The sequence below is a fragment of the Polyergus mexicanus genome, unplaced genomic scaffold (genome assembly GCF_030449975.1).
Source record: "Polyergus mexicanus isolate NDT 795.1 unplaced genomic scaffold, iyPolMexi1.0 SCAF_14, whole genome shotgun sequence".
Lineage (NCBI taxonomy): Eukaryota > Metazoa > Arthropoda > Insecta > Hymenoptera > Formicidae > Polyergus > Polyergus mexicanus.
Window position 1 is genome coordinate 2231080 of NW_027223334.1, and position 19937 is coordinate 2251016.

Genomic DNA, 19937 nt, shown 5'->3' on the forward strand with positions numbered 1-19937 from the left:
CATTTAGCGTCTATTTTTGCAAGCGTATCAGCGTATGAATGTTCTTGCGCATGTGCATCTAGATTTTTCTTGCTTAATTTTTCGAGATGGCACAGATTTTATTTTTAGGAGATATTTATAAAATTTATTCTCAATTTATTTTAATGCGTTTTAATTTATTTTAATTATTTTTAATATAAATTTAAATGATATTTAAATTCTACAAAATGGCAGCTGTATTATAAAAAAAAATAATAATAAAATCCTATTTTATAATTTTCTCTTTTTAATTTACAAAATTCTCTATTTTTGATATTACGATTCTTGTAGATATATAGTAAATATTAGTAATTCTATGAAAAGTTAAATAATAGTCGTTAACGCGCGCGTGTCAAAGCGCGAAGAGATTGAAATGAAAGTGTTTTCTATAGCAAACGAGAACCGTGGGATTCCGTAATCGATTCCAGCAAAACCCAGACTATATCCCTCGCTAATCGACTGACGTCGCGGCTCACTGCGTTCGATACTTTATAAGCCGTGAGAGAAAAATTATCGTAGTCCGGCGCAGCAATTCTTCTGAGATCGAGCAAAAATAGACATTCTAAATAAATTTTTTCATTGAATATAATATAGGAAATTTCGTTGTTGCTCTATTTACGCATTCTTGAGATCATTCGAATTTAAACATCCTTGAATTGATTAGGAATAGTATTATTTTCAAGAAAAATACGATTTATTCGAAATAAATGTGTTTCTGAGAATTTAAAATTCTTATTGTAGTTTAATTTTCAATGAATTATTTCAAGTGCATTTTCGATTATTTACAGAAATTCAGCATTAGTTATAAAGATGTGCTTAGATTAATGTTAAATTCAAAATTGGATCGTTTAAGAAATGCGCTGCAAGGGAAAAGAAGATTGAGATGCATTACCTTAGATGATTAGAAATTGATCGGTACTGTATTACCCTAGAGGAAGTGAAGTAGAAAATAAGAGGTGTCGCCTTTACGATAAAAGGGACGATACTTCCGTTCCGGCGGCCTTCATGGATCAAAGCGAATTCGGAGGTCAGATCGGAGTCAGATCGATGGGAGGCTGCCAGCCGGGCGACCTCGACCCCGACCCACCTCAATTCTCCATCTAGCCCAGGTATCACGGCCGGACCTTTTCTTCCAATCTCAGAAAGATTATAATAACATACTAATAATAATGCCAAAATCCCGCCGTTCGCTTAATACATGCTGAAAATTTTCGAGTGATTTTAAATTCAATCGTGTTAAAGAAAATTATTTTTTTATCCTAATAAAATTTATATTTAATTGGATAATTATTTCTATCTTAACTTTGTCCTTTTTTCTTCATCAAGAAACAACATTATCAAGTAGAAAGATTCTGAAACGAAATAGAATAAAACCCTAAAGATATCGAGTGACAATAAAATAAAAGAATATAAAAATATACTGTCATAATGCTAACGCGCTCGCGATTGTGAGAAATTCTGTATATATTATTTTATATATCTTTTTAAATATTAATTTAAAATTAATAAAAAGATTTTATATTCGATTAATTTAAAATTTGATAAAACTTTAATAAAATACTTGTTCTATTGCTAAAGATTTCTTTTACAAATTAAAACAAAATAGCATTTTATTTACATTCTTATCTATCCATGTATATTTTCCAAAATTATTTGTCTTATATTGTATTTTTTTAATCACTTTGTATATAATAATTTATTGCATATGTCGATTCATTCTACCATAAACGCAGGAGATGCGTAATGAAAATACAGAGACCTATATATGCCATAAGCTCTGTCGTCTCAATACTCATGTGACTTTGACATATTCTAGTTGCGAGAAACGGCCACGCGTGGCAGCACTTTACTGCGACTCGTTTTAGCGCAGACTAGAACCTAGAACCAGCATTCGCGACAAATGTACGCAGTTGGCAATATATTTCGAATTTTTATCAACTGTATTTTTCGAAATTTCTCGCGATACAAAATGATTTCAACTATTTTCGATGATAGAAAAAAAAAGAATTATCTAGATATATACATTGTAAAAAAATTTCCAAAAATTCAGACACATTGTTGCCTGAATTTTCAAATCTGGATATTTGAAAGATATTTCATGCAATTATTCTTAATCAGTCTTAATCATCAGAGTTGTTTTTCTGAAAAATCAGAAGAATATATCTGAAAATTGAAGTATGTCTGAAAAGTCAGACATTTCAGAAATTTCAGTCAGTTTCTTTACAATGTATTTACAGTGCATGTATATATTATATATTGACAAAATCATGAAAATTTCGTAGACCGTTCTACTATTTCTTCTGAGTATCTGTGCAAAACCTGAGCACGATTCTTTTAACGATTTAGAAATTATTTAAGTTTAAATAAAAATTTAAGTTTAGAATTAGTATTGATTCTTATGGAAAATCGCGCAAAATTGTAATATTTATTAACAAATTTGATAAGGAAAAAATATTACTAACGAGATAAAAATTTTTGTATATATTAAGAAAATTTTAATAAATATTTATGTAAAACTTGATTGAAATCCACTTACTCGTTTAAAAGTTATTTATTAAAAATTGTAGAAAAATATTATGTCTTTCTCTCTCTCTCTCTCTCTCTCTCTCTCTCTCTCTCTCTCTCTCTCTCTCTCTCTCTCTCTCTCTCTCTCTCTCTCTCTCTCTCTCTCTCTCTCTTTCTCTTTCTGCAAATTATTCAGGGTGTATTCACAATCAAAAGTTATTATCATAAATAAGAAAAATATTAAATACAACTATTTTCTTTTACCAAGATATTAAAAACCATATTATTTTGTGATACTTCAATTCTTTTTATAATCCGGATTTATTAATTTGATTTTTCAAATAGTATAAACGTAAGAAATATGTACAATATTTATTTTTAATTTTGACAGTTTTTTACATTATTATTGTACAGCCAAAACATCTTTAAAGAGAAAACGAAACTTAATATTGCCGCAACGTTGTATTCGATGAACAAATAAAAAAAAAAGAAGAAAGCCAATTATCACTTGTACTGTCATCGGAGCGATAAATCGAGCGGCGCAATTTATCGATATCTCGCGACGTGGTGACTTAATTGATTCCTTGGTGAACGCAGCGAATCGCGTCGGGAAATTTATCCGGCTGCGGGATTAACTCTGTTGCAGCGATGAATAATAAGCCGGGTAAAACCGGTTTGCGCAGCGCCGGTGATCCGCTTAATGCTTTTCTATCTTATTAGTGCAAATGCTGGAAGTGAATGGCGCATGGACTAGCTATTCGATATTCTCTCGCGAAATATAGATACGATTTGATGCTTGAACTCGGCGTCCCAATTAATAGGCAAATGAAGAGACGCAGAAACACCTAATATAAATAAAGACAAAATACAACTTGTGAATGACCACAGCATCTACTGGACGAGGCTGGTAATCTCTTGATCGAGGAATTGCGTCCAGGACGAATGATAAATAAGTATCGTACGTGTGTATGTATGTGACATAGATCGATCGTAATCCGATCGTGATTTTGATTTTGATATCACTTCCGTGGTCACCGATTGCGGTCGCGCGATAGAAAATTGAGGTTTACTGCGAACATTTTTCGCGTATGAGTCGTCCGATCTGTTTCGATCGCGTGCCGAATAACAGGATGCCCGAGATAAATCGAGATATTATTCAGCTATTATTTAGATTTTTATTTTCATTATTTATGTGGAATATTTAGATTGTTTATTTATGTAATTATTTTACTTACATCTATGCACATTTTTATTTCTTACTGATACTTTATCAAGAATCATTATTGTTTAGGGTATCCTTTGGCTCAAGCAAAGGATCCATGGTGGAAACCCTCGTCTACGAAACACCAGTGCAAGAGGAACCTGAGATCAATCATTTCCTGGACCACAACGGCCGTCTACCTCCTCCTATGATACCTGTGCCTGATACTGAGTAAGTAGCAATCATGAAGTTGTTAACAAAATTTTATAAATTTTTTTGCATTAATATCTATACTTTTGACACATCAAGAATATCGCATTCTCTCTCTCTCTCATCTTATATTTAAATAATATTTTATATTATTAAATTAAAATTTAACAGCGAGCATGTAAATTTTGTGAGATTGTGATTAAAAAGTTTCATAATTTATTTTAAATCTTTTTTTTCGAACGATTATATTTGAATATTGAAATTTATATACGGTATTAAAAAAATTTTTTTAAACAGGCGCTGTTACGTATAGGGAAAAATTGGATGAAACCGGGTGGGCTGGTCAAACTGGGTATCCCTGTTTTTTCGTAATAAATGCTGCTATCTATGACTAATTTGTGTTATTAGTTGTAGATTGGCGCCATCATTATTTTAAAACAAACCGTGCCCCTATGCACGCGATATTTCTTTTTTAATAGAGGTTCAAAGTTTTTAGCCCAAAAAAGATCGATATCGAGGCAAGAATCGAGTCGTTGTCCACTTTTTCTATATAGAGCATTTGTTTCGGTAAGTGCAGCATTGCATTCTGTACATACTAGAGAATATATCATATTAGTTTTGATCGGACTTTGCACGCCGGAATATACAACCGCCATATTTGTTACTTTTCTTGTGTTGAGGCAAAACCTCTTACACATCTCATATAACGAAAAGAGGAAGAACTGTTATCTTGACTTTGTGTCCTTACAAAAAGCAGTTGGAAACGAAACCTAACGCTCAGAAAAAGAAACCATTAAAAAAAAAAAAGCTTTCTGAGAGTTAAAAAGTTAAATAGGGAAGTTCTGCAGCAATGTCGAATAAGAGGATATCTTTATTTGTGATTTTTGTCAATAGAATACATCTTTATATTGTATTTTAATAAAAATAAATCTAATTACACTAATCTTGTAATTACACGATGTTTTGCATATTTTCAAATGGGTACCTGGTTTCCTACCCTACAGGGTAGGACAGAACCGGGTACTTTGACTTCTCCACAAAATCTTGTTATTCTTGGTAACCAAAATTTTTTTTTCAGCGATTAGCCTTATTTTCTCATAGTTTAAGGTTCACTAAATATTTCTAAGAGTCGGCTAAATTTTTTTTTACTCTCAGATTTTTTGTAGGAAGACAAATCCAAAAATGCACCCGGTGTTACCCTACTTTCCCCTATATACAGGGTGGGGAATTTATATTGAGACACCTAAATATCTAAAAAATAAAGCAAGATAGAAAGAAATGTTTCAGACAAAAGTTGTTCGGTTCTAAGGGGGTCATTAGATGGTGCCATTTTAGTTTGACTTTGGGTGGAGGCACTTCGGAGATTTCAATGTCAATCTTGTTTTTTTAAATGGAAACATCCCAATTTTTTTACATAAATCGATTCCTTGCAATATTCTGCATAAAAAGTTATAGGGATATGATGGCCAAAAGTTTAATAGTTTACGAGATATTTTATACTTTATTTTATCACTTTACTTCGACATAATTTTACATAAACTATGAAATATCTCATAAAATTATTTATTTTGCAATAATGTTACCTTAATATTTTAAGCTCAAAAAATGAGAGACATCAATTGGTGTAAAGAAAATAAAACAAGATTGACATTGAAATCTCCGAAGCGTCTCCACCCAAAGTCAAATTAATGGCACCATCTTATAGGGTTGCACGAGACTCAAGACAAGACAATATTCGCAAAAATATTGTATCGGTCTTGAAAATTTTAATCTTGTCTTGGTCTTGAGAGGATTTTTATATCAAAGATCTTGTCTTGTCTTGTCTTGCCTTGATTTTTATTAACAGTTTTTATTTAACACTAAATTATTTGTCAGGTTGATAAAAAAACAGAAAATAGTAAGTATATCTGATTTCTTCTGTTATCCGAAGCGCCGAGCACGATTTTCGTTTGTTCTTTACTACGTATGCTCACGTCTCGATTGTGCAGACGCAGTCTAAAAACTAAACCAAGTTCTTCCGCTGAACATGCAAACATTTCCGAAAGTGATAATGAAAGTTCGGAAGTAAGTGCAGTTAAACAATGCACATAGGAAACTTATTTTAAGTATGAAACAAGAAACAATGAAAAAATCGGCGTATGTTTATTATGTCAAAAAGAAAATGTGACTAAAGAAATAAAAATGAAAAATAGTAACGCTACTGGATTAAAAAAAACATTTGGAGAAAGATCATGAAAAAGCATATGAAGATTTATTTGGATTAAAAGCAATGAAAAATAAAATATTGTCAGAAAAACAAAAAGCGATAGATATATTTTTAAACGTAAGTATTGAAATTAAACTTTATAAATTAAGTAATATAAAGTAATTAATTTGCGCTATTTTTATGTCACATTAAAGTGTGTAATGATAATGATGCGCAGACTCTTTAAATTTAAATTTTTTATAGTTTTTAAATTTATAAATGTTTTTATTTACTAACAATAAAATTTTTTGTCTTTCTCGCCTATTTCCATATTAATTAAAATCTCCGTTCAGAGATCGGGAACAATTAGATAACTTTTTTTAAAAACCAAGGCTTCTTGATAAGATCAAGAATCTTGATAATTTGTTTTGGTATTGTCTTGATAATTAATTTAAAATCTTGTCTTGATCTTGTCTTGAAATTCAAGACAAGACCAAAACTAGTCTTGGTATCTCGTGCAACCCTACCATCTTACAATCTCCTTAGAACCGAACAACCAACTTTTTGTTTGAAACATTTCTTTCTATCCTGCTTTATTTTTTAGATATTTTGGTGTCTCAATATAAATGCCTCACCCTGTATATATATTTTAAAAATTAAAATAATAATATAATATATATACTCGTATAACAATATTAAACAAATTTATGATTTTTTACAAATTGTAATAATTTTGATTCGAGAAAATAAATACTATTCTTAGTATATCAAACATGGCACAACACATATGCGTTGGTTTATTTTTCATGAGCAGATGGAGCTTCTTGTAAATTCGCGTCTCAAAGATTCGATCGCGGAAGTCGATTATCGTGGCAAATTGCATCCGCCCACGCGCGTTCGTGACGTGACATTATCCGGCGCACCCGGCACCGAAATAACACTCATATGTATATACGCATCGAGTAATACCAGATCGCGCGAAAATCGACATCCGTAAATATCAAGTCAACTCGTTAAATCGACGCCGCGCATAAAATCCATTGAGTTGCATTTTCGCCCCCGTTTAATTCAACAGACGTTCATCGTGTTATGTAACAGGATATTGAGTACGATTTGACGACGACGTATGCGAGAGATCAATGTGTGTTTCAAAATGATAAAAATATTTCCGTACAAAAGATTGATCTATTCTTAAAATAATGAAAAATAGGAAGACAGTGATGCAAAATATATATGTATATTTTTGCTAATCCTTATATTTAATAAAGTAATCCTTATATTTAATTGCACAAGATTTTGTCAATTAATATGGCTATTTCTCCGAGCTAAATTTTTTTATACAATTGTTCCTAAAAAAGGATGTGAAACATATATCAGATTAAAAAAACCTTAATTATGAAAATAATAATTAAATCGTATTAATGTTAAGCGCTAAATGCAGCTTGATTGCATTTTCTTGATTTGTAATCTGCTTGCCTAATATCATCTTAAATCTTTCATTCAAATTTGTATCAAATTTAAAATTCATGTGTGTCGCTCGGTTTATGTTAAATCCGATTGTAACTATATTTATTTTCAATTTCTGTTAAATTTAATTATTGCCAGATATATTGAACTTATCCGACTATCAGCAACTATTGGCTGTACAATAGTAGTAAAAAGTTGTCAAAATTTAAAGAAAAAACATATTTCTTACCATCTATACTGTTTGAAAAATCAAATAAGTAAATCTGAATTATAAAACGAATTAAAGTATGACAATATAATATAGTTTTTAATATTTTTGTAAAAGAAAATAATTGTAATTGTAATATTTTTGTCTAATTTATGACAAAAACTTTGATCGTAATTTACAGGAAGATTTTGGATTATCATAAGTATTTTACTACAATTTTTAGTAAATAATTTTTAGTAAATTTTTTCCTTGTCAAACTTGTCAATATAAATGCTACAATACGCAATATTTTTTATAATCAATACAAACTTTAAACTTAAATAATTTCCAAAGCGTTAAAAGAATTGTGTTTAAGCTTTGCGCAGATACTTAAAAGAAATAGAATTTCGTAGAAAGTCTTTCATAATAGTCTACGAAATTTTCATGTTTTTCATCAATGTTTCGACATAATGACACATCCTTAATCTTCGATCTACACTTGATTATACTTTTTCGCAAAATCTTCCGAATTACATTTTATGGCTGCGTGTACCAGGTATATAAATATGAAACCGGAATTTTTGTATAGAAAATACACGTTTATTGTATGAAAATGATAAAAAATATTTTATTCGAAGTATTGCCCATTGCTAGTTATACATTTTTCTCATCTCTCTGACAATTTGTGGATGCCAGGCCAAAAAAACTGTTGCTCCTTTGAGGCAAACCAGTCATCGAGCCATTTTCGTACATTTTCGTAAGAAGTGAAGTGCTGCTCAGCAAATGCGTGTCCCATCGTTGCAAATAAGTAGTAATCGAATGGAGCCAAGTCTGATGAGTAAGCCGCATGCGAAAGTATTTCCCAACTAAACGCCTCAATTGTTTCCTTGACCGGTTTTGCTGTGTGCGATGGTGCATTATCATGAAGCAAAATCACTTTGTGTTGCCTTTTTTGATATTCTGGTCGTTTTTCACGCACAGCTTGATTCAAATCGAGTTGTTGTTGCGTTTGAGCGTCATCCTCATCCAACAATGTTTGCAATTCGCTGTCTTCAAACTTTTTCGGTGGTCTTCCACGTTCTTCGTTTCTCACGTCAAAATCGCCACTTTTGAATTTTTTAAACCACTCAAAGCACTGTGATTTACCAAGAGCATGCTCACCGTAAGCTTCGACAAGCATTCGATGCGATTCTGCAGCAGTTTTCTTCAAATGGTAACAGAAAATCAATGCTGTCCGCAAATCGTAGTTTCCAGGCACAAAATTCGACATGTTCAACGCTATTAAAAACTATGCTGTTGTATGAAACTTGTATTGTTGTGAGTTGAAAATCTTTATCAGATGTCAAAACAAGAAAATGGCGCCAATGACGCGGTTTGACGGTAACTACATTGACAGCTAGGGCCATCTATGGGCAAATTCCGGTTTCATATTTATATACCTGGTATATCCCAGCAGTAACCTGTATCACCTTTCATCGCGAAGTAAATATGTTGGAAACGTTATTAGATATTCTTGACGCGAGCATTACCATTTAACCGGATCAAACGATAATGATTGCGCCGTGCGATAAGTAGCCGACAATTAAAAGAAACGTGCGTGGGTGGAGATAATTCCCAGGAAAATGCGTCGTCCCCCAGGAATGTAATTATATATTCTCAAAGATGACTTTGACCGTCTTTCTCTCATTATACCTAGGTGTTTCTCTCGAGCAAGATTAATCCTCTACAAAAAGATCCGCTTTATTTCATATTGGCTTTTAATTTTCAAGTATGCATGAGATACGTTCTATTTAACACAAGTAATACAAATTATATCATCGCTCGCACTGCTTTAGTTTTACAATGATAGAATAAAGTCAATTTTTAGAAAAAACATCAACTCTACAAGAGCTACAAAGAAAAAAAAAATTTATTTCAAAAATTAAAAAAAAATTTAATTATAAATATAAGAGTTTTTAGTTTTACAATGATAGAATAAAGCCAATTTTTAGGAAAACATTAACTCTACAAGGACTACAAAAGAATTTAATTTATTTCAAAAATTAAAAAAAAAGAATTAATTTTAAATATAAGAGTTTACAAATATATCGAAAGCTAGTAAAAATGAAAGACGAATCTCTTGGGATATTTCAGTTCTCTATAAAATGGTACAAAAAAATTGTAATATAAAATTGTAAAAAAAAAATTGACTGAAACATCAGAAAGTATCTGCAGCTTTTTTGCAGACATATTTCAATTTTCAGAGAAATTTTTCTGATCTTTCAGAAAAACGACCCTGATGATTAAGACACATTGTCTGAAATTTCTTTCAGAAACTCAGATCAATCAGAAAAATGTGTCTGAATTTTTGGAAAAATTTTTACAGTGTAAAGGAATACACTGTCGCTTAAAATCGGAAGCAATTTGACAGTATGATTTCGATGAACGGCTTATCGTTCATAGCGATATTACGTAAAGATAAGATAATGATACGAGCGTCTTGAGGCGATAGTTTGATATTGCCTCGTAGTCGTTCGATTAAGAGACCAGTTATTCCGAACCAATCCTTCTGGCAAGAACGGTATAAAATGCTAGCTGAACGATAGTTTTTTTTTTTTGTTTTTTACGAATCGACTCTCATCGCTACTTTTTACGCGCGCGATTACGTACGTTTTGCAATCACGCGCGTGTTTCTCACATTTGAAACATACGAGCCCCATCGGAAATTCGAGTCGCATAATTCGCGCGGTGAGTATCGCCACTAAATAATTCAGTAAACACGTTTCAACCCTTAGCTTTCCCTTAGTATCACTCACACCTCGTTCATTCTGCGCTTTGATATGCATTATTCGACGGATTTAGGTTCGTGAACAAGTTTTTCAACTCTCGCATTTAAAATAATAATTATGACTATGTTTAATTTATAATATTTTGTAACGAATATAAAAAAAAAGAAAAAAGCGTAAAAATATATAAAAAAGATTTTTTTCTTTTCACGAATTATCGTCGGGAAAAGATATTTTTCCTCTTTCAAAATGTATATCTGACGCTTTTTAAACGTGACATCATTCTTTCATATTTTCTTCCCTTTTTCTTTCTCTCCAGATTATTTATTTTTTTTTTTTATAATATAGAATAGGCTGTTTTTAATTCTTTTGATGGACACTTAAAATAGAGATCCTTGCGTCTACTTCACACTTCTGAATAAAAAAAAATTAGACGTGTATGTATTATACGAGGTGATCCAGAACGAGTGTAAGAAATTTCAACAGATTTTTTGGGAAAATGTGATATGAACATAGATTCTATTCTTTTATTTGTCTATTTTCTAATTTATTTTTTGTGATTACAATTTAAAGAGCCTTTGTTTCGTAATCACCTATTTTCAATACTTATACAGGGTATCCGACAAGTAAGTGACCAAACGAAAGGTGGCGGTAGATTGAGTCAAACTGACAATGAGTCGAAAAGTCCTGAACCATTTTTTTATAACGCTTAATAAGGGAGTTATTATTGAGTAAAGTCTGGTCAATCAGCGCCAATCTTTAGGCGGACGTATTGTACATCGGTGAACCGCGCGCCTGATAGTATGCGGAGGGGTACACTTCACAGCGCACGGTTCACTTCACAGCGCACGGTTCACCGACGTGCGCCCGGTTAAAGGTTGGCGCTGATTGGCCAGACTTTTACTCAATAATAATTCCTTTATTAAGCGTTATAAAAAAAAATGGTTCAGGCCTTTTCGACTCAATTTGACCCAATCTATCTCCACTTTTCGTTTGGTCACTTACTTGTCGGACATCCTGTATAATAATAAAAGATGCAAAATTCTGCTATCAAATTCACTGTAATCATAGTAAAATTATAAACATACAACTAATATCTTACATTCCTTTGTTTTATGTTAATTTCTTAAATATCACTTCCCCTACTAAGCGTATGATTTTATCTTCCGTAACGACGTAAATATCGAGAATAGAATCTATGCTTATATATGACATTTTTTACTCAGAATGATCTCTGTCTAAACGATCTGTCAAAGTTCGTTACGCTCGTTCTAGATCACCCTGTACCCCGTCACGGATGTAACACCTGTGCGACAGGGTTGGGAAAAATCGATTCGCGCGAACGATCTCGCGGACGAGACGACAGATGCCGGCACTCTCCCTTTTTCGAATCCCTGTGAGAGGAGAGGAAGCGCCCGCTCTCGCTCGGTGCGTGCTTGTCAATTCTCCCCCCACCTTCTCTTTCTCCCGACCACGAGACGTGCCGAGGCCGGCCGAATTGCCCCGATGCATGCCCGCGTTTGCGAATCATCGCCCGTACGTGTTTCACGTGTGTTGGCGCACGCACACATTCGATTCCGCGAGCAGTTTGCCACCCGCGCCTCTTCTTCTTCCTCCCCCTTCTCCCCCTCGTAAGTCTCCCTTACGTCTCCCGTCCGGCATCTCCTTAGCACACGTCGCGACGTGCGTATACACACTACTCCTCCCCCCGCCTCACCTGGCCCCCCTTTCTCGTTATCTCTCCTTCTCTTTTCTCCCCCTCTCCCCACTCTCCCTCTCCCTCTCCCAATCATTGGGCCTGGATAAGCGAGGAGCGCGGCGGAGTGGCAACGTTCAGTACGCTCGTGCCCTTTCAGCAAGCACAGAGTCGCGTTGTCATTGTCGTCAATCGAGTTCTCCGCGAGACCGGGCTCTTCTCGGAAGAAGCGTCGCGACTGCGAGAAAGGGAGAGAAAGAGAGAGAGAGAGATCGATCGTCCAGGTCTCGTGGATTAAAGCCGTGCGCGCGACGTCCGTCCGTCCGTCCGTCCGTCAGGTAAACGAGTGTTGTTCCCCGGCGACGCTACGCGCGTTCGCATCCACGTTTCTCGGAGTCGCTCCGAAAATCGAAGCGATCGAGGAACTCGGAAACTCGCCCCGCGTCTCGATCGCTCCGATCGGCGCGGCCTCGTTCTCCTTGTTCCCCTCGTTCGCCGGTACGGGCGTGCACGCAAGGTGCGTACACGCCCAGGATAAGAGGGTGCTCGCTGCCCGAGCGAATTTTGGATACAAAACAGCTGTTTAAATTCCGTCGTATTTTACGAATTACTCGCTTTCGCTTAGATTCGAATTTCTTCATAAATTTGTAGCCTCCTCTCCAAATCATTTGATAAGAAATCAATTTAGACTTGGGGCTATTAATTATATTAGTCTTCGTCTAGTATTTTTTATTTCGATAATTGACTCTGTTTTCAAATTCTATTAAGGTACACAACAGAATTTGCCATAAGTCAAGTAGAGCTAAATAGTTTTTTTGGGGGGAGGGGGAAAGATATATATTTATGTAAATGGATTATTTGCCGATCATATACTGAACATCCTGTATAGCAGAAGTATATCTCCAGAAAGTAATTGTAATCGTAGATTTTTTTTCGAAAAAAAGGGTTTATTGAACTTTTCCTTCTCTTCAGAAGCGCGGATATTATTAGCGTTGGCTATGTAAATTACATATTGTCTATAGAATTTACGGGTGAAAAGACAGTTTACATAGTTCACACGTATATGTAGACAATCGTTGTTGATGTTTACAACATCGCTCGACTTGATTAATAAGAATACAAAATACTACGGATCTAAATTAGTAACTGTTGTTGAAAGAGAAGCTCCGAGTTTCTGAATCACTATATATTATTTCAGATACCTTAATATTTGCATATAATTTTTAAACTTTTAATTGAATCCTACGCCGAACCGTGATTCGAAAATATGGAATTTAGAGTGTAATTTGAGGATGTGCGATCTTAACTTAAATGTCCTTTGCATCAATTTTTTTGTCGTGAAGCGTGTCGAAAGGACTGGCAGGATTATAATAGAGCCACCTGCATCTAGCGTATGAGACGTTAGGGGCAGATTTTTTTATTTGAATCGGTGACGAATCCACTCCGTATATTCGCGATCGAACGACGGCCGAGAGGTCGCCTTGTTGCCGATCGAATCGCGTCGCCGGCGTGTCTGTCCCTAATAGCGGACTCACATCGATCTGGTGGGAAGATTGGGAAAGGGACAGGCTACCGGTGTTGTCCACAGGGGTGGACGGAGATGGAGAACACAGGCGAGCCGACTATACGTTAATGAGAGAATTGGAATAAAAAGTTCTCAAGTTCTCTCGTTCTCAAAGGGAAACAATCTGGACTTTAGGATCGGAATGAGGTGTGAATCGCGTTCCGAGATTTTCTTGGAACATCCTGGACGTTGCGTTCCATGTGGAAAATCCTGATGCTGAAAAACGACCCAATATTGGCATAATATTGGTGCTCAAGCGTTGGTAGACAATGCTGTCCCTTTATTGGTTAATTATCGAGTTTATAATGTTCCATTTTAATTGCCAACAGCGGCAATTAATAATGGAATAGTGTTACATTCCTATACTTGATTTTTATTGGTCCAATATTGGTAGCTATTGGCAGCCAGTACTGGCACGACTGGTAGCGACATATTCGCCCAGAATTGAGTCGTTTGTAAATTTCTACGTCGCGTTGCGGTACTATTACTAGTACTATTATTACTTACTATCATCATCACACTCCTGAAGGATCAAATCTTGCTGATAGGACAATAGGAAACGGCAAGAAAGATCGATATACGTGCTACAAGTATTCGATAGCCCTCCCGGCAGGTATCGATGTGTCGTCACTACCGGTGAGAGGACACGCGGAAAGAGATGCACACAGATCCCGCCCGGTGGTTGCCATAGTAACGGGCCATCTTGACACACTGCAACCATTCTCCCTGCCGTTTTTCCGGAAACGTCATGCTGGCGCGCCGCCGTGGGAAAAATAGACTAGCCGACCCTTTAGTTACAAATTGACCGCATCCGTTTTTTTTTCCTCCTCTTCGGAGAGAAGTAGGGTTGCACAAGAGTCAAGACAAAACAATATTCGTAGAAAACATTTTGTATTGGTATTGAAGATTTTTCGAAACTTAAATCTTGTCTCAGTCTTGAGTGAATTTTAATAGCAAAAAGATCTTTGTTTTATTTCGATTTTATTAATAATTTTTATCTAATACTAAATAATTGTTCAAAATAATATTTAACATATAATCTTTATAAAATATAGTAAAATTAAGCTAATTATTACTATTTATGTCATTCGTACTTTCTAAAACACGTGTATGTGTGTATTCGTTGTCTTTTTATGAAAAGGCAAAGTTTTGTGTAGCGAAATAATTGTGTAAAATTTTTTTATTGCTTGTCGTATTAATTGTTTCTAAATTCATTAATATAAATATGTTTATATTTATCAAATAAAATTTTTTAAGTTTGTATAATATAGTAATTTTTTTCTCATCCGATTTATATATAAATATATATATTTTAGCTATTTTTCAAGATCGATAATTTTGACAATCTTAGTCTTGGTATCTTGATAACTAATTAAAAATCTTGATCTTGATATCTCGTGCAACCCTAGAGAGGAGTATCTTTAAGAAGTCTCGCAGTCGCTCGTATTGTTCCACTATGCATTTTTTAATTTGAGAGAGACGAATTATCACTCGTCTAAAATACAATATGAACTAATTGAGCGATTTGCGTCACATATATAACGTATCCAATTGACAATTCGTTGATTTTCTAATCGTTAATACTATTTTTTTTCCGTTGCATTGCCCCAACACATCATCGTACATTGTATCGAGATGCAAATCGTGGCGGGTTTATTCGAAGGAAATATCGACCGTTCGCGTCCTCGCACGCGGAAAGCACGCACGATTAACTCGCAAATATTCGTGTCATGAAACATGCGTTGCTTTATAATATAACTGTAGTAGCATTGTATATAAAGCTTGATATTACTTTTATAATAATAATACATATTTATACACACGATACTTTAAGATATTGATCATATAAGTCTTTTCTCAAGATTCCCTCTACGAATAGAAAGACAGATTAAAATTATTTTGCACTGTTGTAAGCGATACGTAAGAAGAAATCGTTGTTTATGCGACAGCAATATTTACAAGGCGGATAACCAAATATATTCTCTGTTTCTTTTTCTCTCTCTTTGTTGGAAAAGTGCCTCTAAATAATTCCCCAAGCATCGCGCCTGTCACGCCAAGGGAGATGCACGACACGATAAAATATTTACTTAACTTTTACACGGCGTGTCATAAAAGCGCACAATTGGAGCGGTCCGATTCGAGTTTGCGAAAACTACGTCGATGAAAAAAAAAAGGGAGAACGGAAAATGAAGCAATGCAAAGTTGATTGCGATCAATGTGTGTCATTTTATGTTACTAGTATCACTGTATGTATAATTATTAATCAATTATTAATTACTAGCGATTTTCCTTTTTTTGAATTATTTGTCAATTAATTAGCTGCTTGTTTTAGATTATAATTTCATTTGTGATATACATTTACGAGATGCGTTTCAGAATACTTGTTTTAATGATGAATTCTTTCGACTAAAATTGACGCTAATTCGAGTGCAAATATTCTCGCTTGCGTGAATTTTCAGGAGTGGATTTATCACGATTTGTTTACAAATCTTAGCACCTTCTGCTTTTCTGCGTGTGACTCTTGTGTTAAACGATTTTCATAGAAAATATTTTCTTTTGCATTTCGCACGAGCGAATGTGCATATATTTATAAAATAGCGTGTCGCGAGCTTATCGTTTCGCGGCGAGCAACTTCGCATTTATTAATCTCAAGTATTACGACTTGAAATTAGAATGCATCACCCTTGCAAGCAGAATTGCAATAAACGACATTGAATAAATCTCACGTGAAAAAATATACATGTATATTTTTTCGCAGCGTTTAAATTAAATTTCTGCTCGCTGATATTTTCGATCAGTGTCTTCAGTTTAAGCTTGCCTTTGTCCGTCAATTTTTTGTATTAAAATACTTTAAAAGATCAATTCAAACGTTTGACATCGATTTAAACTTCAACGTGTGTAAAAAAAAAAAAAAAATCTTTGATTATTCGAATTTTCCTCGTTATTGCGAGAATTTATGGCTGAATTCTTGTGATTCCGTTCGGAGTAGCATCGAAATAAATAACGGGTCACCCGATCCGATCGTGAGTGTGTCGGAATCGTAGGCGATTAGGATGATGATGTCACGGGCTCAAGGTCTGATTCGCTCTCGCGAGGTGTTTAACTGTCGGATGACGCCAGACACGATGCTGCTGGGCGTCAACAACAATAGCGCATATCTGCCTGTGAATTATGCAAACTGTCTCTTCAAATAAATATTACTTATGCAATAGAGTTTTATGACTCTAATGATTATAGTGAGAATCTAAATTTTTGATAACCTTGAAATTCGATAAGAGATACATGGGATACGTAAAATAAAAAATATATCGATATATTAGGTGTACAACTTTGCTTCCGCCGGTTTCCTATAGATGGCCTTAGCGGTAAGTAGTGGTCGAAATAAATAGATCATAGACGTCATGCAATAAACTTGGGCATCTGTCAACATAACCCCATAGAAACATTAGTCGATTTCTGTCTGCATCATAAAGTTATTCTCGATTGAAAATGTCAGTTTACGAACCAAATTCTCGTCATTTGCGGGAGGTTTTAATTTTTTGCTTCAATATGAAGAAATCTGCGGCTGAGGCTCATCGAATGCTCTCAAATACTTATGGTGAAGCCGCTATTAGTGAAAGAACGTGTCGTGAGTGGTTTCAACGCTTCAAGAACGGTGATTTTCACGTCGAAGACCGGCATAGCGGTGGAAGAGAGAAGGTTTTCGAAGATGCAGAATTGGAGGCATTACTTAACGAAGACTCGAGTCAAAGTCAAAAAGAATTGGCACGATCATTGGGAGTGGACAATACTTTGAATCATAAATGTATAACCAGTTTTTTACAATAAAGCCTCGAATTTCGGAAAAAAACGGCGGAAGCAAAGTTGTACACCTAATATATAAAATTTATTAGAAAATAGAAATCTATTTGATATATTTTAAATAAGTGCGAAAAATTTTAGGAGATGATTCTTTAAACGTATTATATTCTTTAAACATATACTCTTATATCTCTTTCTGAGGAGTTACACTTCTCCAAAAGAGGAGGAGAGAATTAGGATTTTATTTTTTTTTAATTTTGTATCTTTGTTCTATTTTTTTTTCATACATTTACTATAATTGTGTTTTGCTTACTTTTTTTTATTCTAAAATTCAACTTCTCGTAATTCGAAACCTGTATCATTTAGCACCATGTTGTTCATGATAATATATTTAATTTTTTTATTTGAAAATTATTGATTTTATGAAAAAAATAAAAGAAATAAAAAAGTTTCTAAAGAAATCAAGCTTTCTAATGCATATTTATAAATGATCACATTCTGGCCCGTTAGAAAGTTTTAATAAAAAATTGAATATAAGAGTTTCATCCCTTTATAACGAGACAGGAGGATTAAAAAAATATTTTACTAGTGAAAAATGTCTATCAAATTTTATTTTTTTAACTTGTCCAAAATTTGAGGAAAAAGAATAAAAACCTAATTTTTAATCCTCCTCTTTTGGAGGTGTGTAACTCCTCAAGGATATAAGAGTATGTGTTTATATGAAAAATCCCCATTAATTTTCGACAAAAAATCATCTACTAAAATTTTTCGCCCTTATTTAGAATCATTCTGTATAAAGAGAGAAAGAAATCTACAAAGAAACCTTGTATTAGAAAGTAATAACAGAATGGCATTCTTCTGCAGATCTTAACGATTTAATTCGAATCATCTAGTCCTGGGAGATTTATACATGCTAAAGAAATCAAGGATTTGGATTGCAAATCCTTAGATAAATCCCCGTACGAAGCCTCCATCGTGTTTACTTTATCGAGCCCTCTCCCGCGATGGCTCGTCGAGGATCATAACTCGGAATGACAACTTTATCGAAGGGTACACATTCCACGAGTGGAATGGTTCGTCGCGCGCACTTTCCTCGCACGTTAGAAGGAATCGTTATCGACGCGCAGGATCGATTCCACGGCCGGCGACCGCGGCCGGGAAAACCGGTTCCGAGTCTGTTCCAGCTCGTCCCGTCCCGTATTTTCGGTCCTTCTCTCGACTACGATCCTCGTCGACTCGTTTTGGTCGATTACGCGCGACCAGGCCAATGGGACGTTGCGCAAGATCATGACTCCCTCGCATTCCGACGAACGCAGTCCTCGATTCGAGCGATCGTTATCCCTTTTTCGGAGGATCCACGGTACGTTCGAGAATGTTCTTTGCGACCTACGTCGATCGGCGAAATTACGATACGCAGTATTTTATTCTACTTTTTTCTCGACACAAGTCCACTGCTGTTTGAATCCAAGGACGAGGATATATTTGAAATTATCATTAACATACAATCGACACTTTTCCCGATAAAAATGGATTATATGTCGTTCAAGTGTCCTCAATGCAAATCACATTATTCGCATTTGAACACTCGCGCAATAAAATCAGAGCATTGAGTACTTGCATTGCGTACATTTGACGCACCTCGATATAAACTACAATATATCACGAGACCTAACACACACACATACACACACACATACACATATTCTATCTCACTCTCTCTCTTTTTGTGCGCCTATCAAAGCGATGAATTCGTGTCTTGGTATCGAGTAGCGGATGAAGATTAACACGCCCGACGCAACCAAACATCCAGTAGCTTATTGGACGTGCGTGTGATTGTCGTAGCAGCCTATTTATCGAGCAGAATAAATATACTTCGTTAATTCTATTCCCAGCTGAACGCGCAATTTTTATCGGCGAATGACTCATCGTATCGCACTCGCGTTGGACTGTTATCGTTTGCGTGCTGCAAACAGTGATCGTTCATAGGCCTCTGCTCAAAATATTCAAATAGCAAAAAAACATCTTTTCTCATCAAAAAAATACGTGAGATCTGAAATTTATATATATATATTCGACAAATTTCTCGAATTACATGTGGCACATTCACATATATACATATACAGAGTATATGTATATCTATACATACACATATTTTTTTTTTTCTTGAAAACTATTGATTTTATGAAAAAAAAATAAAAGAAATAAAAAAGTTTCTAAAGGAATCAAACTTTCTAACGCATATTTTTAGATAATTACAATCCGATCTGTTAAAAAGTTCTAATAAAAAATTGAATAGGGGTTGCTAGTTTCATCCCCTTATAACGATATGGGAAGATTA

The 19937-nt window shown here is 34.6% G+C and overlaps 1 protein-coding gene across 6 annotated transcripts in view; it reads left to right on the forward strand.

Annotated features, from left to right (window-relative positions):
- Positions 1–19937, forward strand: part of LOC138939529 (uncharacterized) — a 97348-nt gene that overhangs the window by 44552 nt on the left and 32859 nt on the right. For all 6 annotated transcript variants that reach the window (XM_070307388.1, XM_070307387.1, XM_070307389.1 and 3 more), the window contains exon 3: positions 3815–3955. In XM_070307388.1, the coding sequence (XP_070163489.1) occupies positions 3815–3955 (141 nt within the window). The remainder of the gene's footprint in view (positions 1–3814; positions 3956–19937) is intronic.